At 42.3% G+C, this 24970-nt stretch overlaps 1 protein-coding gene across 2 annotated transcripts; it reads left to right on the forward strand.

The window, feature by feature from the left end:
- The first annotated feature begins 71 nt into the window (after positions 1-71).
- Positions 72-24100, forward strand: LOC132379784 (testis-expressed protein 36-like). Of its 2 annotated transcripts, XM_059948070.1 has the most exons (5): positions 72-169; positions 2020-2263; positions 7756-7899; positions 12730-12810; positions 23539-24100. In XM_059948070.1, exons 2-5 carry the CDS (start codon positions 2213-2215, stop codon positions 23878-23880), a joined length of 618 nt encoding a protein of 205 aa, XP_059804053.1. In that variant the 5' UTR covers positions 72-169; positions 2020-2212; the 3' UTR covers positions 23881-24100. The 2 variants fall into 2 exon arrangements, with proteins under 2 accessions (XP_059804053.1, XP_059804052.1); XM_059948069.1 differs by lacking the exon at positions 72-169 and having other exon boundaries at positions 1830-2263.
- The last annotated feature ends 870 nt before the right edge of the window (positions 24101-24970 follow it).

Consider the following 24970-nt stretch of genomic DNA (forward strand, 5'->3'; position numbering starts at 1 on the left):
GCCGTCCGCCTCCCTTTCAAATGTTCTTTTCTTCTGGGAGCCGTATCACAGTCGACACTGTTTTCCTTTATTCTGATTGTGCTGTTCCTTGCAAGAGTCTGTATAATTTGCGTTTTTTTGTGAACGTTGGATCTAATGTGATGCTGCAGCAAGACAGTTTCCGATCTTGGTACTTTTGGGTCTCAAAGTACCTTATTTACTCTCTCTCTCCCCCTCTCCCCCTCTCTCTCTCTCTCCCTCCCTCTCTCCCCCTCTCTCCCTCTCTCTCTCTCTCCCCCCTCTCCCCCTCTCTCCCTCTCTCTCTCTCTCTCCCCCTCTCTCTCCCCCTCTCCCCCTCTCTCTCTCTCTCCCTCCCTCCCCCTCTCTCCCTCTCTCTCTCTCTCTCCCCCCTCTCCCCCTCTCTCCCTCTCTCTCTCTCTCCCCCTCTCTCTCTCTCTCCCCCTCTCTCTCTCCCCCTCTCTCTCTCCCTCCCTCTCTCCCCCTCTCCCCCTCTCTCTCTCTCCCTCCCTCTCTCCCCCTCTCCCCCTCTCTCTCTCTCTCTCCCTCTCTCCCCCTCTCTCCCTCTCTCTCTCTCTCCCCCCTCTCCCCCTCTCTCTCCCCTCCCTCTCTCCCCCTCTCTCCCCCCTTTCCCCCTCTCTCCCCCTCTCTCCCTCTCTCTCTCTCCCCCTCTCCCCCTCTCTCTCTCCCTCCCTCTCTCCCCCTCTCTCCCCCCTTTCCCCCCTCCCCCCTTTCCCCCTCTCCCCCCTCTCTCTCTCCCTCTCTCTCTCCCCCCTTTCCCCCTCTCCCCCTCTCTCCCTCCCTCCCTCCCTCTCTCTCTCCCCCTCTCTCCCTCCCTCTTTCTCTCCCCCCTTTCCCCCTCTCTCTCTCTCTCTCCGTCCGCACATGGAAACATCGACGGCTGCACCAGAACTTGTCTTTGTCTTAGCAGCTTCTCATGGTGTCTCAGAATATGCCTAGTGAGCTAAGCATAGTTCCTGCTCTGGGAAGTTTGCACGCTACAAGATCGCACCCCTGGAAATGCGCTGAAAACTGGAGAGCAGATGTGCGGTGTGGTGGGTGTGTAGACTGGGCTGCCAGGGAGTGATGGTGGAAGCAGATGCGTTCAAGAGGCTTTTACGGGAATCCTGAGCAGGCAAATTTAGTTACTCTAATCAGGATCGGATTTATTTTCACTGACATATTACGTGAAAGTTGTTTGGTGGCAGCAGTACAGTGAAAAGGCATAAAAAATCTACAAATTACAAAAAATAAACAGTGCAAAATAAAGGAACAACAAGGCAGCAATCATGAACTCCGCAGAAATCTGGCGATGAAGGAGAAAAAGCTGTTCGTAAATCATTAACTGTGCGTCTTTGAGCTCCTGTATCTCCTCCCTGACAGTCTTAGAAAAGTACATCGCAGAAGCAGGCCCTTCGGCCCATTTAGTCCGTGCAGAGCCATTTAAACTGCGCACCAGCATTGACCTGAACCCTCCATACCCCTACCATCCATGTACCCATCCAAACCGCATAAACTTTTAAATCGTGCTCGCATGCCCCACTTCTGCTGGCAGTTCGTTCCACACTCTCATGACCCTCTGAGCAAAGGCGTTTCCCCTCATGTTCCCTTTAAATTTTTCACCTTCACCCTTTACCTATGAACTCTGGTTATACCGTAGTCCTATCCGAGAAGGCATGACCCCAATGGCGAGGGTCTCAATGATGGTTCCTTACTGAGGCACCGCTTTTCAAGATGTCTTTGTTGCTGGGCAGGATTGTTTGCCTAATGGGGGCAAGATAGATAGATAAGCTGTAAAGCCCACTTATAACAATAAAACGGGAGAACAAATTTAGAACAACGCAGCAGGTATAGTTTTGGGTTGGAGATGGCGTCTAGTAGCATAAGGAAAACTGTATCTCTTGATACGTTTCTTGTTGTAGATTCTGGATATTTACACCATTCTCTTGCTTTTGGATCCGGATTATTGTTCGCTGTGATGGGTGTGTTTTGCGTTCCTATGGTTTCCGTAAACTATTCAAGCTCAACAACGGGGATCCATCCCAGCGACAGGCAGGACTTCGCAGAGTGAGCCCCTGAACACTAGTTTCAACTGATTCCGTATTACTATTCATTTTGTACATCTTGTCGAATATTTACCTATTATTGTTTGAAGTGTTGAGGTGCTAGCACCAAGGAATCAATCTGAATCCTGTACCCGCAGCCTCGGGATAGGATGCCAAAAGGAAGGAATTGCAACCCGTGCACACTTAGCGAAGGTCAATGGGTAAGATAATGAATAGAAACACAATACGTTGATAATTTAGTATTTAATCATTTCATTAAACAGTGGGCGGAAAAGAAGTAAACTGCAGTATTTACAGTATTGAAATTCGCCTAAATTGATTTAGTATTTATAATGAATTGCACATTTAGATGGAGAGGTAACGTAAAAATGTTTACTCCTCATGTATATGAAGGTTGTGAGTAATAAAGTCAATTCAATTCAATTTCCAAGAAGCATAACGTTCATCCATAATTTGTTTTTGAAAACTCTACATAAAAGTGGCAAAATCCAAAATATGATAAATTTTGCTCTTAACTGTTATATGTAAGTACCTCTTGTAATACAATAGTTTGATTAAACATTTTGAGCCAGTATAAATTTCAATACCAGCACACTTTTAGCAAAAGTCAACTTTATGTGTTTCAGTAACTGATGTTTTCTATTATAAGCATTTCAATTAAGGAGCAGAGTCACAATTTAAGCCTTTTAAGTGAATAAATAATCAGAATCAGGTTTGATATCACTGGCATATGTAGTGAAATGTGTTGTAATGTGACAGCAGTATTTTGCAATATACAATTAAACATCTGTAGATTACAGTAAGTATATAGTTTTAATAAGTCAAATAAGCAATGGAGAAAGAGGGGGAAGGACAGCAAGGCAGTGTTCATTGGTTCAATGTCCATAAATTCACAAACCGGATGGCAGATAGGAAGAAGCTGTTGCTGAATTGTTGAGTGAATGTGTTCAGGCTCCTATACCCCCTCCCTGATGGTAGCAATGAGAAGAGGGCATGTCCTGGGTGATGGGGATCCTTAATGATAGATGCTGCCCATCATATTTAGCAGACTGGAGGAAATCTAGCTAAAACATTAATACATATAAATTAAACAATTTGCCCAAGTTTTTATTCAGAAAAATTGGTTTTCATTTAAATACTGATGATGAAGGGTCCTGATTTCTGATCATAGGAACACAAGACATAGGAACAGAAGTGGGCCATTTGGCCCATCGAGTCTGCTCTGCCATTTGTTTATGCCTGATCCATTTCCCTCTCAACCCCATTCTCCTGCCTTCCCCCATAACCTTTCACACCCTGATTTATCAAGAATCTATCAAACTTCACTTTAGATATACCCAAGGACCTGGCCTTCACCACTGCCTGTGGCAACGAATTCCACAGATTCATCATCATAAAGAAATTCCTCCTGATCTCCATTCTACATGGACATACCTCTGTTTTGAGACTGTGCCCTCTGGTCTAGATGCCCCCCACTATAGGAAAATCCTCTCCTCATGCACTTTATCTAGGCCTTTCAACAGCTGACAGGTTTCAATGAAATACCTCCCCCCCATTCTTCTGAATTCCAGCAAGTACGGGCAGAGCCATCAAACGCTTTGCATTTGATAAACCTTTCATTCCAGATAAGGGACAATGAAGGATTTTGACCTGAAACATGGACTGTTTATTCCTTTCCCTAGATACAGCCTGACCTGCTGTGTTCCTCCAGCATTTTGTGTGTGTTGCTCTTCATTTAAATAAACTTCTTTTTCACATTCATCATACAAGAAATCACCAAGACATGTCTGCCACAACAGATTTGCAACATCATCTGGTTATTCACATTCTTTATGCCATGTATTGACATTCTCAACTTGTTTTTAAGATCACAGAAAAGTACTGATGCAGGATAAATTGATATTGTCTGAGCTTGATTCAGTTATCTCTCCTTGGATATAATACTGTGGTTTCATCTGGCTGATGCCTGCGAGTGGAATGCAGGAAAAGGCATTTCTAAGAACTGTAAGAAAATTAATGATCAATAACTGTCACACCACAGAAAGGGGATTCTGCAGATGCTGGAAATCTTGATCAATACTCCCAAAATTCTTGAGGGACTCAACAGCCCAGGCAGCATCAATGGAGGGAAATAAACAGGCAATGCTTTGGGCTGCGAACCTTCATCTGGGCTTGAAAGGAAGGGGGGAAGAAGCCAGACTAAAAAGGAGGGGAAGAAGTACAAGCTAGCAGGTGAAAGGTGAGATCAGGTAAGGGGAAGGTGAGTGGGTGGGGGAGAGAGGGTGAGGTGAGAAATTGGGAAGTGATATGTGGAAGAGGTAAAAGACTGAAGAGGAAGGATAGGAGAGTGCAGTGGAATAAAGAGCCTGAGGGAGGTGACTGGGGTGGGGAAAAGAAGGGATGAGAGGGCCATAGAGACAAAAAGGGCATGAGGGCAAACAGAGGGGAGAGATAACTGGAAGCTGGAAGAATCGATGTTAATACCATCAGGTTGGAAAACCGTAAATTAGAAAAATCATTTGTCCACTCCTTTGCCCACTTGCCCCTCCCCACAGATCTCCCTCTTGGCACTTATTCCTGCAACCATGATAAGTGCCACACCTGCCCGTTCAGTTCCTTCCTCACCACTGTTCAGGCCCCTAAACAGCCCTTCACCTGTGGGTCTGACAGAGTCTACTCAGTTCACTGTTCCAGGTATGGATGCTGCCATGTCAGTGAGACCAAAGGCAAATTGGGGACTGCTTCAAGCAACTTTGCTCTGTCAGTTGCAAAATGTAGGATCTCCTGGTGACCACCTACTTCAATTCAACTTCCCATTTCCACACAAGTATGTCTGTCCATGGCCTCCATATCTTCATGATGAGGCCAAACACTTTTTGGAGAAGTAACAACTTATATTCCACCTGGGTAGTCTCCAACTTGATGGCAAGAACATTGATTTCTCTAATCTCTGGTCATCGCTGCTTTCTGTTCCCTCCCACCCTTTTATTTTTGTTTCTCCCCCAATCTGCTGGCCATCTCATCCTTTTCACTTCTTCTCTCCATCACCTTCCTCCAATTCACATCCTCCTTCCCTTTAATGCACTGTCTCTTCTATCAGATCCCTTCCTCTTTAACCCTTCACCTCCCAGCTTCTCTCGTCATCACTCCTCCCCCTCCCACCTCTTCACCAAGTCCCACCACCTGCCAGTTTGTTTTCCTCCCCCCCCCCCCATCTTCTCATTCTGCTTTTTGTTCCCTTCCCTTCCAGTCCTAATGAAGGGTCTCAGTCTGAAATGCTGACTGTTTATTTCCCTCCATTGATGCTGCCTGACTTGCTGAGTCCCTCCAGCATTTTGTGTGTGTTGCTTAACTGTTTACATTTGACGTGTTTAATTGCCTTATACAGAGCAAGATATGGGGTATTGAGTTTGTAAACCAAAGCACTTCAGAAATGCAAAATATGTAAGGCTGTACCCAGGAGACATCCAACTCACTTGCCTTCAGCTTCAACTCATGAAGACCATAAAATATAGAAGCAGAATTTGGCCATTTGGCCCATTGAGTCTACTCAACCATTTCATTATGGCTGATCCATTTTCCCTCTCAGCCCCAGTCTCTTGCCTTCTCCTCATATCCCTTCATGTCCTGAGCAATCAAGAATCTGTCAATTTCTGCCCTAAATATGAAACACCAAGGACAACACAGAATTAGTTTTTGCCAATAGCTTATCAGAAATTTGTGTTCAAACATGGATGATTTATTTCTGGATTCTGAGGCTCCTTTTGGTTCATTTGGTGGGAACCCCCCAACGGATAGTTTTATGTGATATTGCCATCTCTTTTGAGATTAATTCAAAATCTATACAATAATCCAAGAGGAGGAATCAAACTGAGGAACTGCAAATAAAATAGGAAATGAAGACCTGTATTTATAAAGCCAGATGGTGGAGTGCAGATATGTCTCTATCAGAGGAAGGGTAAGGTGCTCCTTCCCTCTGCTAGCCTGCAGGTCACCCTTTGGCAAGGTGTAGCACCTGCTTAGCCCCCTGATCAGTGTCTCATAAAGCCACTGTTCAAAGTTCAAAATAAAAAGTTCAAAGTTCAAAGGTTCCACACGGTAGGCTTATTCAGAAAGTCAGAAGGCATGGGATCCAGGGAAGTTTGGCCAGGTGGATTCAGAATTGGCTTGCCTGCAGAAGGCAGAGGGTCGTGGTGGAGGGAGTACATTCAGATTGGAGGGTTGTAACTAGTGGTGTCCCAAAAGGATCTGTTCTGGGACCTCTACTTTTCGTGATTTTTATTAACGACCTGGATTTCGGGGTAGAAGGGTGGGTTGACAAGTTTGCAGACAACACAAAGGTTGGTGGTGTTGTAGATAGTGTACAGGATTGTCGAAGATTGCAGAGAGACATTGATAGGATGCAGAAGTGGGCTGAACAGTGGCAGATGGAGTTCAACCCGGAGAAGTGTGAGGTAGTACACTTTAGAAGGACAAACTCCAAGGCAGAGTACAAAGTAAATGGCAGAATACTTGGTAGTGTGGAGGAGCAGAGGGATCTGGGGGTACATGTCACAGATCCCTGAAAGTTGCCTCATAGGTAGATAGGGTAGTTAAGAAAATTTATGGGGTGTTAGCTTTCATAAATTGAGGGATAGAGTTTAAGAGTCGCGATGTAATGATGCAGCTCTATAAAACCCTAGTTAGGCCACACTTGGAGTACTGTGTCCAGTTCTGGTCACCTCACTATAGGAAGGATGTGGAAGCATTGGAAAGGGTACAGAGGAGATTTACCAGGATGCTGCCTGGTTTAGAGAGTATGGATTATGATCAGAGATTAAGGGAGCTAAGGCTCTACTCGTTGGAGAGAAGGAGGATGAGAGGAGACATGATAGAGGTGTACAAGATATTAAGAGGAATAGACAGAGTGGACAGCCAGCGCCTCTTCCCCAGGGCACCACTGCTCAGTACAAGAGGACATGGCTTTAAGTTAAGGGGAGGGAAGTTCAAGGGGGATATTAGAGGAAAGTTTTTCACTCAGAGGGTGGTTGGTGCATGGAATGCACTGCCTGAGTCAGTGGTGGAGGCAGACACACTAGTGAAGTTTAAGTTTAAGGTGGGGGGTTATATGTGAGGCAGAGTTTGAGGGTCAGCACAACATTGTGGGCTGAAGGGCCTGTAATGTGCTGTACTATTCTATGTTCTATGTTCTTAAAATTTATTATCAGAGTACATTCATGTCACAACATGCAACCCTGAAATTCTTTTTCCTGTGGGCATACTTAGCAAATCTATAGAACAGTAACTGAAACCAGGATCCATGAACAACAAACTGTGCAATAAATAACAAGTATGAAATAATAAGGTAAAGAGTCCTTAAAGTGAGACCATCAGTTGTGGGAACACCAGAAATAGAATGAGTGTAGTTATCCCCTTTTGTTCAAGAGCCTGATGGTTGAGGGGTAGTAACTGTTCTTGAGCATGGTGGTTCAGAGCTCATGGAGGGCCTCAGCCTGAAACGTCGATTGTTTCCTATTTTCCGTAGCCTGACCTGCTGAGTTCCTCCAGCATTTTGTGTGTGTTGTCCAAGATTACAGCAGGATCTCGATAAAGCGGGCCTGTGGGACTAAGGATGACATATGCAGCTTAATGCAGAGAAATGTGAGGTGTTGCATTTTGACACAGCAAATTCAGTCCTGTCCTGTTCTTTCAGTTTCCCCATCCAGATGTGCAAGAATCTCCATTCACTACCATTTCTAAATCCACTAAAGGTGAATGCATCACAACACATGAAAGTAATTTTTCTCCAAGCAAGTTAAATGATAGTTTACCATTATTGTTCAAAGCGCGTGAGAAGGTAAGGAGGTAAGCTTGCTAATGAATATGAAGGTCATGGCATTAGAAACTTTTCCATTGGAATTATATAATTAATTTACATTCCAGAACTAGCTTTTTTTTTGCAAATCTGTTTGTGCTAGCTGTTCAAAGGAGACCATTTTAGATTACATTTGCCCAGTTATTGTTGGTTCTGCCAAAAACTAATGCATTGCCACATAATATAAAGGTGCAAGTATTCCAATTTTGTTAATTGGGCTTTGAATTTAAACCTGATGATAAAATCAAATATTTACAATTCACAATATTTCCAATTTAATTATGGTCCAATCCAATAAATGTGCTAGATCTTGACACCCCTGCTGTTTTTGGTGGCATAACAGCTGGTGTGTCAAAACGGAGAATATTTCTTTTCCTTTCAAGATAGGATAAATGTGTTCAAAAATTTGGCTTTGATTAACAATATTAATGTCAAATTTCATGTTTTCTGTTGCATGGTTAATATACCTAAATGGTTTACTTGGCAAATTGTGACAATAGGATGTACATACTCAAAATGGATCTGTTTCCAGAAACAAAGCAGAAGTTGCTTTATAGAATATTGAAGTACTTAACAAGAATTACGTTGTGTTTTTATTACTATATATGTTCTTCTTTCGAGTGAAATTCTGCATGAATAAGTACTGATATATCAGGTGTACAAGAATGATGATGCTTAGTTGATAACTTAGAGGTTTCCCACACTTATATCCACCGAATTGATTAAGCCTATGGGTGTTTCAGGGCCTAGGTAGGGCAATGAACTGTTTTACATTTGAACTAGATCTTTGCATTTTAAAGCTGCATATCAGGGCATTTCCTTAAGTTATCTTGTAATAATGCTATCATCAGCAGAAGTTAGTTTTGAAAAACAAATCTCAAGTAGACTTAAACATGGATATTGTGCTAAATCAGACAGCAGGAAGTTCTTTCACTATTAGTTATATATGAAAAATAATGCAGGATTCTATCCAATACTTCTCATCTTTTCAAATGCATAATTTATTGATTGATGTCCCATTTATTTATGCTTTAAAATTTAGTTTTCCTCACCTCATTATTGAGAACATTTTTGCTATACCAAAAATAGCATATTGATTAGCCACTTCCATGCAGTGTATCATCCCATCAGTTTGCAACTGTGTATAGAAACAAAAGTTACCCCCAGCTGCATATGAAGATAATTATGCAGATGATTAAAATTTTGTTCAAATATCTTAAAAGGAGCAAATAGACACAGAAAGATCTAATGTTAGATTTCCAGAGCAAAGAGCTTTGCCGTTGGTGAGACAATTAAAATAACACTTGCTCAAAACTTCAGAATCAGAGGAGTGAAGATCTCTGAGGTTTATAATGCTGGAGGAAATTACAGCGATGAAATCGACAGGTTACTTAACGAGGAGATGAACATAGGGTAATGCATGTAGCAGAAGTCAATGGGTGAACAGAATTAGTAATTAGTCAGGACATAGACTGCTTAATTTTAGATGACTATATTTCTGGAAGTCAGAATATGGAACACCATTAGACCTAGGAGCAGAATTCGGCCATTTGGCCAATCAATTCTGCTCCACCATTCCATCATGGCTGTTGATGCCCTGGTTATTCAAGATCATAAGAAGTATAAGAACATATATATAAGAATATATACCCCAGAACATAAGAACACAAGAAGTATAACATAGCAAAGATGAGTGGGAAACCGGAGGACTGGGAAGCTTTTAAAGAGCAACAGAAGATAACAAAAAAGGCAATACGCCAAGAAAAAATGAGGTACGAAGGTAAACTAACCAAGAATATAAGGGAAGATAGTAAAAGCTTCTTTAGGTATGTGAATAGCAAAAAAATAGTTAAGACCAAAATTGGGCCATTGAAGACAAAAACAGGTGAATTTATTATGGGGAACAAGGAAATGGCAGACGAGTTGAACAGGTACTTTGGATCTGTCTTCACTAGGGAAGACACAAACAATCTCCCAGATGTAACAGTGGCCAAAGGAACTAGGGTAACGGATGAACTGAAGGAAATTTATATTAAGCAAGAAACAGTGTTGGATAGACTGTTGAGTCTGAAGGCTGATAAGTCCCCAGGTCTTGATGGTCTGTATCCCAGGGTACTTAAAGAGGTGGCTCTAGAAATTGTGGATGCATTGGTAATAATTTTCCAATGTTCTATAGATTCAGGAACAGTTCCTGCAGATTGGAGGGTGGCTAATGTTGTCCCACTTTTCAAGAAAGGAGGGAAGAGAGAAAATAGGGAATTATAAACCGGTTAGCCTGACGTCAGTGGTGGGAAAGATGCTGAAGTCAATTATAAAAGAGGAAATTACGACACATGAGTCAGCATGGATTTATGAAGGGAAAATCATGTTTGACTAATCTTCTGGAGTTTTTTGAGGATGTAACAATGAAAATGGACAAGGGAGAGCTAGTGGATGTAATGTACCTGGACTTCCAGAAAGCTTTTGATAAAGTCCCACATAGGAGATTAGTGGGCAAAATTAGGGCACATGGTATTGGGGGCAGAGTACTGACATGGATTGAAATTTGGCTGGCTGACAGGAAACAAAGAGTAGCGATTAACGGGTCCCTTTCGGAATGGCAGGCTGTGACCAGTGGGGTACCGCAAGGTTTGGTGCTGGGACCACAGCTGTTTACAATATACATTAAAGATTTAGATGAATCGATTAAAAGTAACATTAGCAAATTTGCTGATGACACAAAGCTGGGTGGCAGTGTGAAATGTCAGGATGGTTATGAGAATGCAGGGTGACTTGGACAGGTTGGGTGAGTGGGGAAATGTATGGCAGATGCAGTTTAATGTGGATAAATGTGAGGTTATCCACTTTGTTGGCAAGAACAGGAAGACAGATTACTGTCTAAATGGAGTCAAGTTAGGAAAAGGGGAAGTACAATGAGATCTAGGTGTTCTTGTACATCAGTCAATGAAAGCAAGCATGCAGGTACAGCAGGCAGTGAAGAAAGCTAATGGCACGCTGGCTTTTATAACAAGAGGAATTGAGTATAGGAGTAAAGAGGTCCTTCTGCAGCTGTACAGGGCCCTGGTGAGACCCCACCTGGAGTATTGTGTGCAGTTTTGGTCTCCAAATTTGAGGAGCAACATTCTTGCTATTGAAGGAGTGCAGCGTAGGTTCACAAGGTTAATTCCCGGAATGGCGGGACTGTCATATGTTGAAAGATTGGAGCGACGGGGCTTGTATACACTGGAATTTAAAAGGATGAGGGGGGATCTGATTGAATCATATGAGATTATTAAGGGATTGGACACACTGGAGGCAGGAAGCATGTTCCCGATGGGTGGGTCCAGAACTAGAGGCCACAGTTTAAGAATAAGGTGTAGGCCATTTAGAACAGAGATGCGGAAAAACTTTTTCACCCAGAGAGTGGCGGGTATGTGGAATGCTCTGCCCCAGAAGGCAGTGGAGGCCAAGTCTCTGGATGCATTCAAGAGAGAGTTAGATAGAGCTCTTATAGATAGCGGGGTCAAGGGATATGGGGAGAGGGCAGGAACGGGGTACTGATAGTGTATGATCAGCCATGATCACAGTGAATGGCGGTGCTGGCTAGAAGGGCCAAATGGCCTACTCCTGCACCTACTGTCTATTGTCTAACATATCAACCTTCAGGAGTATGTCTATTCTACAGGTAGCAGAAATGTAGATGAAGTTATCAGCAGCAGAGGAAGTGATGTTACATAGGTGAAAACAAATCATGTAATGATGTTATGAATTTGAGAAGAAAATGTAAAATCTGAAAATGCACAGTAGTTCAAGCAGCATCTGTGGAGAGAAAAATAGAATAAAAATTACATATTTAGTTCATGAGAACGAAAGTGAACTGTTAACCCTGTTTCTCTTCCTACAGATGTTGCCTGTCTTACTGAACATCTCCATTAGGGAGACGTTCAGGCCTGCAGCATCCACTGTCTTTTGATTACTCATTAAGTTGTTCTCGCTTCAGGATCAAGAATGATGCCAAGTCTGTGAGCAGCTTGCTACAAGCTGAAGATAGCTGCCAGAACAAGGAATAGTATTGGTTAGGGAACAAAGTTTCTGTCAGTTAATGTTATATATTTAGTGTGCCAGTACAAATTTCAACCTCATTACTGAGTCATAAGCTTAAAATTAGAATAAGACTATTTTCCTTTTCTTCTTTTAGTTTTCAAGTGAAAACTATTAGATTGGCAAAGTTGAAAGACTACCAACATCAAACAAGATGAGCTAGTTTCATATTTCAGGCTATGAAAACAATAGCTTCTCAAAGATTAGCAATGGCTTTAGTAGAGATTAAATTGGCATTTAAATTTGATGATGGTTATTCTTAAAATTCAGAATCAGGATAGATTTTCAGTTTTGTTAAATTTTAGCTGTGGAAAAAGTGAACACATAATCTAGATTTATAACTTTTTCTAAGGTTTCAAGCATCCTAAATTATTTACAACTTATGAAAACTGCAATGTTTGCCTGTTGGCAAATACAGCACTCAGCTTCCCCACAGCAATATCAGATATATGAAGTCATTTTTATAGTTTTTAGTAGTTTTATAGTTTTTTTTTATTCTTTCTGCTATTTGAGTGGTGTCATTGGATCTTGATTGTTCACCTGAAGAGTGGTTATGACCTCAGTTTAGCAATGCGTTTAAAGATATTAAGTGCAGTGATGAAACTATGACTCACTAAAGTCCAGGAAATGGTTTGAACCCATAACCTTCATTGTGAATAAAACTGTATTTTTCACATCACATTTGATTGATGTAAATGTTTTCCATTACTGAAACATTTTATATTTTGTCAGAATCTATTGCAGGGGAAATTTCCATTTTCAGCTCATGACAATAAATACAGTTTGAGGCACACAGGCGAGCATCTTACCTTTGTAAGTACTGGACTTCAATTTGTTGACTCCTGACAAATCATTCTATTTAAGAAACATTATTCATGGAATGCAATATTATTACCAATATTGATGAGGCAATGTAATTACCTTCAACATGTGAAACCTAATTTGGAGTATTGTGTGCAGTTTTGGTCACCTGCCTACAGGAAAGATGTACAGTAAATAAAGTTGAAAGTGTACAGAGACAAATTACAAGGATGTTGCTGGGTCTGGAGGACCTGACTGGAAAGATTGAAAAGGTTAGGACTTTATTCCTTGGAATGTAGGAGATTGAGCAGAGATTTGATAGAGGTATGCAAAATTATGAAAGGTATACATAGGGTAAATGCAAGTAGATGTTTTCCACTGAGGTTGAATGGGACTGCTTCTAGAGATCATGGGTTAAGGATAAAAGGTGAAAAGTTCAAGGGGAACATGAGGGGAAACTTCTTCACTCAGAGAGCCGTGAGAGTGTGGAACAAGCTGCCAGTACAAGAGGTGCATGCCAGCTCGATTGTAATGTTTAAGAGAAGTTTGGATAGGTAGGGGCATGGAAGGAAATGGTCTGGCAGAAGATCAATAGGAGTAGACAGCTTAAATGGTTCAGCACAGGCAAAACAGCCTGTTTCTGTGCTGAGTTTTTCTCTGACTTGATATACAAAGAAATTATTAAATTGAACCTTATATGAAATTTCAAAATTTGTTTATGTTTAAAGGCAAATGCTGATCTCTAATTGCTAATCTTATGAAATTGTAGGGCACTTACCACCCCCCATCCCCGCAATGATTAAAGACTCTGTCCTCCCTGATAATTTTATTGCTTTTGCAGAGAACAGTGAAAATGGAGATAATAATGGAAATGAAGTTGCCAAATTTGCCTCAAACTAGATCTGAAATTATCGGGGACTTTATTTTTATATGAAGCTTGTTAAAACCAATTAAGACTTGTTTAAAGCAAAATTAACTCCATTACCATTGCCTTTGATTCATCTGCAGAAATCAGCATCAGTCCCTCCTCATCTCATTGCCATCTAAAGCTGTTTGAATACCTTTCATTTCAATTGTGTTTTTGCCTCTCATAAGGAGAGAGATACAGCATGGAAACAAGCTCCTCAACCGACCAAGTACCGATCACCCATTTTCATTATCTTACATCAGTCCTATGTTCTTTTCTTCCAGTCTTTTTAACATTCTATCCCACTTCCATATGACTCACTTGGACAAAAAGAGACAAGTTATAATGACCAGTGAAGCTACCAACCCACAAACCTTCAGGATGTAGGGGAAAACCAGAGCACTCAGAGGAAACCCAAGTGGCCACAGGAGAACATGAAAACTTTGCACAGACAAATCACAATGTCAGGATTGAACCCGAGCTTCAGGTTCTGTGAGTATCTCTAGTTGAGCATCTCTACTAGTTATACCACTTTGCCACTTCTCTGAACTATTATCTTCTATTCCTAGAGAGAGACTTGGCTGCAGTAGCTCTGTCAATAGACAATAGACAATAGGTGCAGAAGTAGACCATTCGGCCCCTCGAGTCTGCACCGCCATTCTGAGATCATGGCTGATCATTCACTATCAATACCCAATCCCTGCCTTGTCCCCATATCCCTTGATTCCCCTATCCATCAGATATCTATCTAGCTCCTTCTTGAAAGCATCCAGAAAATTGGCCTCCACCATCTTCCGAGGCAATGCATTCCACACCTCCACAACTCTCTGGGAGAAGAAGCTCTTCCTCAACTCTGTTTTAAATAACTGACCTCTTATTCTCAATCCATGCCCTCTGGTACTGGACTCTCCCAACATCTGGAACATATTTCCTGCCTCAATCCTATCAAATCCTTTAATTATCTTAAACGTTTCAATCAGATCCCCTCTCAATCTCCTCAATTCCAGCGTGTACAAGCCCAATCTCTCCAATCTCTCTGCGTAAGACAGCCCTGCCATCCCAGGAATCAACCTAGTGAATCTACGCTGCACTTCCTCAACTGCCAGAATGTCCTTCCTTAAACCTGGAGACCAAAACTGTACACAATATTCCAGGTGTGGTCTCACCAGGGCCCTGTACAAATGCAAAAAGACATCCTTGCTCTTGTACTCAATTCCCCTTGTAACAAAGGCCAACATTCCATTTGCCCTCTTCACTGCCTGTTGCACTTGCTCATTCACCTTCATTGACTGGTGAACTAGGACTCCTAGGTCTCTTTGCATTTCTCCCTTACCTAACTCTACACCGTTCAGACAATACTCTGTCCTCTTGTTCCTGCTTCCAAAGTGGATAACTTCACATTTATTCACATTGAATGACATCTGCCAAGTATCTGCCCACTCACCCAGCTGATCCAAGTCTCCCTGTATTCTCCTAACGTCCTCTTCTCATGTCACACTGCCACCCAGTTTAGTATCGTCAGCAAACTTGCTGATATAGTTTTCAATGCCCTCATCTAAATCGTTGACATAAATTGTAAAGAGCTGTGGTCCCAATACAGAGCCCTGTGGTACCCCACTAGTCACCTCCAGCCAGTCCGAGAAACACCCATTCATTGCTACCCTTTGCTTTCTATCTGCCAACCAGTTTTCTATCCATGTTGAAACCCTGCCCCCAATGCCATAAGCTCTGATTTTACTCACCAATCTCCTATGTGGCACCTTATCGAATGCCTTCTGAAAATCTAGGTACACAACATCCACTGGCTTACCCTCGTCTAACATCCTTTTTACACCGTCAAAAAAACTCCAACAGATTAGTCAAGCATGATTTGCCCTTGGTAAATCCATGCTGGCTCGGCCTAATCCTATTTCTGCCATCAAAATGTGCCACTATTTCGTCCTTAATAATGGACTCAAGCATCTTCCCCACGACTGACGTTAGGCTAACAGGGCGATAGTTCTCCGTTTTCTCCTTCCCTCCCTTCTTGAAAAGTGGGATAACATTAGCCACTCTCCAATCTTCAGGAACTGATCCTGAATCTAAGGAACATTGGAAAATGATTACCAATGCATCCGCAATTTCCTGAGCCACCTCTTTTAGAACCCTCGGATGCAGACCATCTGGAGCCGGGGATTTATTAGCCTTCAGTCCTACCAGTCTACTCATCACAGTTTCTTTCCTAATGTCAATCTGTCTCAATTCCTCTGATATCTTATGTCCCTGGCCCATCCATACATCTGGGAGATTGCTTGTGTCCTTCCTGGTGAAGACAGATCTAAAGTACGCATTAAATTCTGTTGCCATTTCCCTGTTTCCCATAACAATTTCTCCCAATTCATTCTTCAAGGGGCCAACATTGTTCTTAACTATCTTCTTTCTCTTCACATAGCTAAAAAAGCTTTTGCTATCCCCTTTTCTCTTCCTGGCTGGACTGAGCTCATACCTGATTTTTTCTCTCCGTATTGCTTTTTTAGTTAAGATCTGCTCTTCCTTAAAACTTTCCCAATCATCTGTATTCCCACTCATCTTAGCCCTGTCATACTTCTTTTTCTTTAATGCTATACAACCTCTGACTTCCTTTGTCAACCACTGTGGCCCCTTCCCCCTCTTTGAGTCCTTCCTTCTCATTGGAATGAACTGCTTTTGCATCTTTTGTATTATCCCCAAGAATATCTGCCACTGCTGATCCACTGTCTTTCCTGCCAGGGCATCCGCCCATTTAACTTTGGCCAGCTCTTCCCTCATGGCTCCGTAGTCTCCTTTATTTAATTGCAACACTGACACCTCTGATCTGCCCTTATCCCTCTCAAATTGTAGATAAAAACTTATTATGTTATGATCACTACTTCCTAATGGCTCCTTTACTTCAAGATCACTTATCAATTCCTGTTCATTACACATCACCAAGTCCAAAATAGCCTCGTTCCTGGTTGGCTCAAGCACAAGCTGTTCCAAAAATACATCCCTTAGACACTCCACAAACTCCCTATCCTGGGGCCCAGCATCTACCTGATTCTCCCAGTTCACCTGCATGTTGAAATCTCCCATAACGACTGCATTAACTTTAGCACATGCCAATGTTAACTCCCTAATCAACTTGTACCCAATATCCACGCTACTGTTTGGGGGCCTGTACACAACACCCATTAGGGTCTTTTTACCCTTACTGTTCCTCAGCTCAATCCACACAGACTCTACTTCCCCTGTTCCCAAGTCACCTCTTGCTAAGGACTGAATCTCATTCCTCACCAACAGGGCCACCCCACTCCCTCTTCCCATATTTCTGTCTCTACGATAGCACGTATACCCTGGTACACTCAATTCCCAGGCCTGATCCCCTTGCAGCCATGTCTCCGTTATCCCAACAATATCGTAGTTCCCCATTTTCATCTGAGCTTCAAGCTCATCTGTCTTATTTCTGACACTACGTGCATTCAAGTATAGAATTCTTAGCCCATTCCTCCTCTCTTTGCTTAAAACACTGTCTACTGTACCTAACCCAGCTCCTTGAACTTCCATCGGGCTAATTGCACCCTGAATTTTGATGACCTTCTCAAGATCACCCAAACCTTCTACACATTTAACCCCATGCTCCTTCTGACCAACCCTCTGGATCTGGATCCCTGCCCCCTGCACATCTAGTTTAAACCCCCCCCCCCCCCGAGTAGCACTGGCAAACACTCATGCAAGAATGTTAGTACCCCTCCGGTTCAGATGTAGACCGTCCCTTCGAAACAGATCCCAATGTCCCTGGAACAAAGACCAATTATCCAAAAATCTGAACCCTTCCTTCCTGCACCATGCTCTCAGCCTCGTATTGATGTGCATAATCATTCTATTCTTCGCCTCACTCGCACGTGGCACAGGTAGCAATCCCGAGATTGTCACCCTGGAGGTCCTGCCTTTCAGCTTCACTCCTAACTCCCTGAACTCTCTAAGCAGGACCCCCTCACTCACCTTACCTACATCATTGGTCCCTACATGGACCAGTACATCTGGGTTCATGCCCTCGTTCTCAAGAATAGCCTGCACCCGATCTGAGATGTCCCAGACCCTGGCACCAGGGAGGCAACATACCATCCGAGACTCCCGATCTGCCCCACAAAATCTCCTATCTGCCCCCCTGACTATAGAATCCCCTAAAACTATCACTCTCTTCTCTTCCCTCCTCCCCTTTCTAGTTGAGGGTTCAACCTCTGTGCCAGAGGCAGGACCACTACAACTCATTCCTGGTAGGTCATCCCCATCAACAGTATCCAGTACGGTATACTTATTGTTAATGGGAATGGCCGCAGGGGTGCTCTGCTCTCTCTGCCTGCTCCCCCTGCCTCTCTGGACCGTCACCCATCTGCCTACTTCTTGGATTTTTGGTGTGACTACCTCCTGATAACTCTTATCTATCTCTGCCTCTGCCTCCTGAATGATCCGTAGTTCATCCAGCTCCAACTCCCTAACTCGGGCTGATAGGAGCTGCAGCTGGACGCACCTCTTGCAGGTGTGGTCATCAGGGACAACTGTGTTGACCCTGACTTCCCACATACTGCATACGGAGCACACCACTGCTCTGACTGTCTCCCCCATACCTGAACTGAATTAATAGAATAAGTCTAAAATGCACCTAGCGACCTTACCTTCTTCCCCTCAGCGAGCAATCACACAGGCTTACCGAAGTCCCCTTACGCCGAAGCCCACTTAGCCAAAGCCCAGGACTCTGCTTCCACGGCCTCAGCTGCCCGCTCTGAAAAGAAGTCCTGCCTTTTAAAGTGCGCGCTCGACGCTGACGTCACTCGCGCCTGCGCAGTTCCCCCTCCTCCACAGGTATTGACCAGGTAGGCTTAAATCCTACCTACAACGGTCGAATTCTCTGAGCTCCCAGCTGAATCACAAGCTGTAACTTGCTCCCGATTCAAATGTCATTTCCTCTCTGAAGCTGTCTGATCTTTTGAACTAGAAAAATCAATATCAAGTTTCCACACTGACACTCAATCTACTGTCCAGTGCACTGACTGTAGCTACCTGGAGCAGAAATCCTGAGACAGGGAGTGGTCATGATGTACACACTTAACCACCCTTGACTTTATGAGGATTTTCATCAGAGCATAAAAGGAAATTTCCAGCTGAACAGTGAGTTGTGATTTCGGGATTCGACATTCATGCATATATTTATAGGGATTCCAAACATTTCTTCATGTTGAAATGCTGAAGAAATGCTGGCAATTCAGCATTTGTGTTGCCTCCTACCCTAAACATTAATCAAAGAAGACCTGCTTATCACTCCCCCCCCACCCCGGGAACCCTCCTCCTTCCCTTTCGCTGATGGACCACTCTCTTCTCCTATCAGATTCCTTTCTCTCCAACCCACCTGGCTTCACGTAACACCTCCTTCCCCTCCACCTACCTTTTTATTCTGCCATCTTCCCCCTTCCTTCTAGTCCAGAAAAAGGGTCTTGGCCCGAAATGTCGAATTGTTTATTTATTTTTCCAAAGATGCTGCCTGAGTTGTTGAGTTCTTCCAGTATTTTGTATGTGTTCCTTTGGATTTCCAGTATCTGCAGACTTTCTTGTGTTTAATCAAAGGAGATGATCTGAATTGCTGACTCCAATTTGAGGATTACCATTTTAAACTCTACTTGTGCAGAAATGTTATTGCTTTCAGTTTCACAGTGTAATGGCAGAGGATACTAATGAACACAAAGGGTTTCTGCGGATGTTGGAAATCCAGAGCAACACGCACACAAAATGCTGGAGGAACTCAGCAGGTCAGGCAGCATCTATGGAAAAGAATAAACGGTCGAAATTTCAGGCTGGGACACTCCATCAAGACTGGAAAGGAAGGGGGAAGAAGCCAGAATAAGAAGGTGGGAAGGGAGGGATTGGAAGGAGTACAAGCTGGAAGGTGATAGGTGAAGCCAGGAGAGTGGGGAAGGGGGGGGGGGGGGCGGCAGGTGGTGTAAGAATTGATAGGTAACGAAAATAGGAAGTGATCAGTAACAAGGACTGGAGAAGAAGGGATCTGATAGGAGATGCCCAACATAGATTGGGGGGCTGCTTTGTTGAGCACCTTTGCTCCATCTGCGAAAGACAAGATTTCCTGGTGGCCAACCTTTTAAATTTCAATCCCCATTCCCATTCTGACATGTCAGTCCATGGCCTCTTCTACAGTCCACTCTCATGAGGCCACTCTCAGGTTGGAGCAACACCTCATTCTATCTGGGTAGCCTCCGACCTGATGGCATCAATTTCTCGAACTTCCGGTTATTTTTATCCCCTCCCCTCCTGGCTCCCCTCTTATCTCTTCTCCTCATCCACCCCTCACCTCCCCGTGGTGCCCCTCCCTACCTTTCTCCCAAGCTCAACTCTCCTCTCCTATCAGTTTCCTCCTTCTTCAGCCCTTTTCTACCTATCACCTCCCAGCTTCTCACTTCATCCCCCCCCCCCCATCTCCCAGCCACCTGGCTTCACCTATCACCTTCTGGTTTCTACTCCTTTCCCTTCCCCACCTTCTTTTTCTGGCACCTTCCCCCTTCCCTTCTGGTCCTGTTGAAGGGTTTTGGCCTGAAACGAGGATTGTTTATTCATTTCTATAGACGCTGCCTGCTCTGTTGAGTTCCTCCAGCATGTTGTGTGTGTGTTGCAGAGAATACTAATAGTTTGGTGGTGTTATTATTACAAAATCTCAAGCTGCTGATTTTAGTCCATGCCACAATTTTGATCCCAAACTACGGTGATTATTCATCTTCTGAGCAAAAAAAACTAAATGAGAATATTCAGATAAATTCTGGACAACACAGCCACAGAGACAACCAGGTTGTCATAGAGGAGGACTTTAACTGCCCAGTACTGATTGGAACTTCTGTAATGCAAGAAGCATAGGTGAGCAGGATTTCTTTAGTGTGTCTGGAAACAGTATGCAGAGAGTTCGTCTAGAGGAGAGAACGTACTGAACCTAGTTTTGGGAAATGAGCCAGGGCAAATGACAGACCTAATAAAGGGTGAATATTTTGAGAATAGTGACACAGCTCTTTATGCTTTAACAGTGTTATGAGCTGGTTATAATCGTATCTTGTGGGACGGTACCAAATTGGGGAGGGCGAACTGAGACAGGAGCTAAGTGACATTGTTTTGGATCGGTTGCTGTTTGCGTCTGACGTGTGGGAGTTATTTAAAGACCGCTGATCAGGATCAGCATGTTCCAGTAATGAGTGAGGATAAAATGGTAAGGATGGCTGCAGATGTCCTAAATTTAGTCAGGAAGAAAAATAATGCATACATAAGGTTTAGGAAGCTAAAATGAGACTGGGCCCTTGTGGAATATAAAGATAGCAGGAAAGTACTCAAGCTGATGATTAGGAAGATCAAGAGAAGCCATGAATATCAAAGATAATCCCAAGGCATGTTATATTAAGAAAAGGAGGATAACTAAGAAGAGGGTAGTTCCACTCAAGGATAAAAGAGGGGATTTGATCTTGGTGTCAGAGTGAGTGGTTGTTCTACTCAATGAGAACTATGCATTGGTATTTACTGAAGAGAAGAAATTGGAGGAGAGTGAAACCAGTGGGACGTGCTAATTTGCTGGGATATTTTGAGATTGAGGAGGAGGTGGGGCTGGGTCTTCTGAAAAAAGCATTAAGGTGCATAATTCCCCAGGGTCTGATAGCGTGTATCCCTGAATATTGAAAGTAACAAACAAAGAGATTGCTGGGGCTTTACCAAGAACCTTTGTGTGCTCACTAGCTATAGACACAGTCCCAGAGGACTGGACAGTAACAAAAGTTGTGCCTTTGTTCTAAAAGGGGAAAAGGGACAATCCAGGCAATTATAGTTTAGTGAGCCTCATGTAAATGGTAAGAAAGCCAGACAGGATACTGAGGGATAGGATTTATACTATGGTCTTTTAGTATGTAAAGTGCAGTAAATATGTGTTTACAATTGATCTTTGTAAGGTATTAAAATAAATAAAATAAAATAAAATAAATAAATAAATTTCAAAATAAATTTCAGTCCATCAATGTAATGTTTTCTCCCATTAAATGATATAATCACATTGGCCATGTCCAGCATTGCCTTCTTTCAATAGCAGTGGAACAGCACCATTTTAATCTTTCTAAATATTTAAATTTTTGATGTTATTGCTAAATGTTTAAAAATTTCCCATTGTTTCTGCTTGTCTACACTTTATAAGCATGAAAATTTTGCTATAATGTTGACCTCCCAAGGTGATGATTTGCTTCTTGTACCTAGTGAGTACTTATTCATTTAAGACCATAAGACTGTAAGATACAGAAGCAGAATTAGGCTATCTGGCTCGTTGCATCTGCTCCATCATTTCATCATGGGTGATCCAATTTTCCTCTCAGCTCTGATCTCAGCCTTCTCCCCATATCCCTTCATGCCCTGACTGGTCAAGAATCTATCAACTTCTGCCGTAAATATACATTAAGACTTGGCCTCCACAGCTGTCTGCGACAAAGAATTCCACAGATTCACCACTCTATAACACTATTTAAAACACTAATGGCTTTATGTGAGAACGCATCTTTCCCCAATTGGTTTTGTTCATTTGAACATGTTTCTTTGGTAGCAAATAACACCATAATGTTAATGAAAATAGTGCAAAGACCTCTGTGCTATTATATTAAAAATCATATACCCCATTTGATAGCAGATATTATTTTAGCATTCTACACATGTGAATGGGGTAGAGCTTCAGCTGTGATTCAAACCTATCAGAGGTTACAAACTAGAAAGTCTTTGACTAGAATCAAATTGTAGCACAGGTAGCATTGTGGTTAGCACAACACTTTACATTACTAGTGACCCAGGGTTCAATTCCCACTGCTTCCTGTAAGGAATTTGAACGTTCTCTGCATGGCCATATGGGTTTCCTGCAGGTGTTCCGGGTTCCTCCCACAGTCCAAAGACGTACTGGTTGGTAGGTTAACTAGTCATTGTAAATTGTCCTGTGACTAGGCTAGGGTTAAATCAGGGGACTTCTGGGTGGTGTGGCTCAAAGGACCAGAAGGGCCTGTTACATGCTACATCTCAATAAGTAAATAATAAAAATAAATTTTCTTCTGTGAGGGGCTCCAAAAGTAGCCCATAAACCATTGTGGTGCACTATTTAAAGATTACAGACAGCAGTTTTCGTGCATGGTAAACTGTAGAGCTCTTATAGATAGCGGGGTCAAGGGATATGGGGAGAGGGCAGGAATGGGGTACTGATTGTGTATGATCAGCCATGATCACAGTGAATGGCAGTGCTGGCTAGAAGGGCCGAATGGCCGACTCCAGCACCTACTGTCTAATGTCTATTGTAAGTATTATGGAACTTAATGGACCTGGTCCTGATGAAGGATTTTGGCCCAAAACATTCATTATTTATTCATTTTCGTAGTGTTTACCCGACCTGCTGAGGTCCTCCAGCATTTTGTGTATGTTGCTTTTTATTTCAAAAGATGGCTTCAGAATTCCTAAATGTAAATGTTGATTAACTTGATTCACCATAGTAAAATAAAAGATAATGGTTGACCAGATACAAGGAAGGTAGATCCATTGTGCTTCATCTGGCCATTACTGAGTGTATCAACTCATGCATTGCAGACAAGGTGAAATTCAGGTGTCTTCTGGCCTTTTCTGATGGTCTGTACGTGATGAAATAGTGGTCTGCCTGATGGTCAGTCTGGGCTTAGTCTGTGATGAAATAATGGTCTGTCTGAGGAAATAATGGATTTATTTTTATCTGATTAAATTGCTCTCTGCTTTTGAATTCTGTGTTATATTTTCATTCATAGGGACTAGGGCTGAAAAAGGTCTCTACAACAAAGCAGACTGCCCATACCGTTGAGTTTTGGGATCCTGGGAAAGCTTCTGCAATGAATAGTGGATCTGGTATTACCATATATCAGGCATCTTACAAGGGAAACCAGGATACAGAACGTCCTAACTACAGGCGTTATCCCAAAATTCCGAGTGAGAGTTCACATAGGGCATGGTCTCAGGATCCTTCTGATATAATGTGGTTTGGAAAAAATAATTCTTTATACAGAATTCCGCTGGAGATTTTAGGGATCACTCAACGTCCTCTCCTTTCTTCTGATAAGAAGTTCTATCGCACAAGAATCCTTCCAAAATAACTGCTTGAAGATCTCTGTTGGTACTTATTTGACTTTTGGATATTGCTACTGTTGGAAATAACTTTTAAAAAATAATACTTTTAATAAGATTTGTACTTTTTAACAAACTCATGTATCTTTCTCACTCACCGGCAGAAAGCAGTGTGCGGCTAAACTAATAGCTTATTTCTTTCCTCTTTTTCACTGGTTAAGTATTAGCACATTACCCACATGATGTAATTGTTTTAATTATGTAGCCTATTCACTAATTCAGTTCCATCTAAGGAATTTTCTTTATCTTTTCTATAAAAGTGATAAATCTTTCAGAAGTGCTATCTATATCTATATGCATTGTTTCTCAGCTCTTTATTTAGTTTGCTTAGTATTTGTATCTTTGTTTGTACTTTCAAATAAACTGAACTATTGTAATTAAGTCTGTTTTTCATTCCTGACTCCTGGAAGAACCCAAAGCATCATAAGTTAAACAGAGATCCAACACTGCATTAACAGGAAATACATATAAATGCACCGTCAAAATACATACAGGAGAAATTACGCACTCTCTGTTGTCACACCAATACAGATTTGCATTCACTTCCCAATCTCTCTTCCGTATATATAAATAATGCAACCTTCATTATGTTTCATTACATTTGAGAGAAAAAAAGATACGTAATTTTCTCTCTGCTGTTGTAGCAGTAGCTACAGCAAGAGTGACTGACTGTATATACATCAATGGGGCCAGAACATGACTTGCAAATCTGGAAACTGACCTAAAGTATAATATCCCAACATGCTATAATAGAACCAAGGGCTCTTTTGTAACAAGTCATGAGGACAAAAAATTAGGTAGGTGAGAGGAACAAAAAAACTTGCTGAACTTTAAGTTTGTCTTTTCTTCTATGACTCTGTCTGGTTTTTGATTGACTACAGTGTTATAATATGCACAATATGGCAATAGCATAGGCCTTGTATAATAGTCCTAAGAAGACTTTAGGTATAGTAACTACTCCATATTTCCTACCTGTGTTATCCTCAAGCTATCCGAATAATCCAGAGACTACAATTGGAACTCCCACAGTGTATCTCAAGGAATTGTTTGTTAGTACAT

Source organism: Hypanus sabinus, chromosome 22 (genome assembly GCF_030144855.1).
Source record: "Hypanus sabinus isolate sHypSab1 chromosome 22, sHypSab1.hap1, whole genome shotgun sequence".
Taxonomy (NCBI): Eukaryota; Metazoa; Chordata; class Chondrichthyes; order Myliobatiformes; family Dasyatidae; genus Hypanus; species Hypanus sabinus.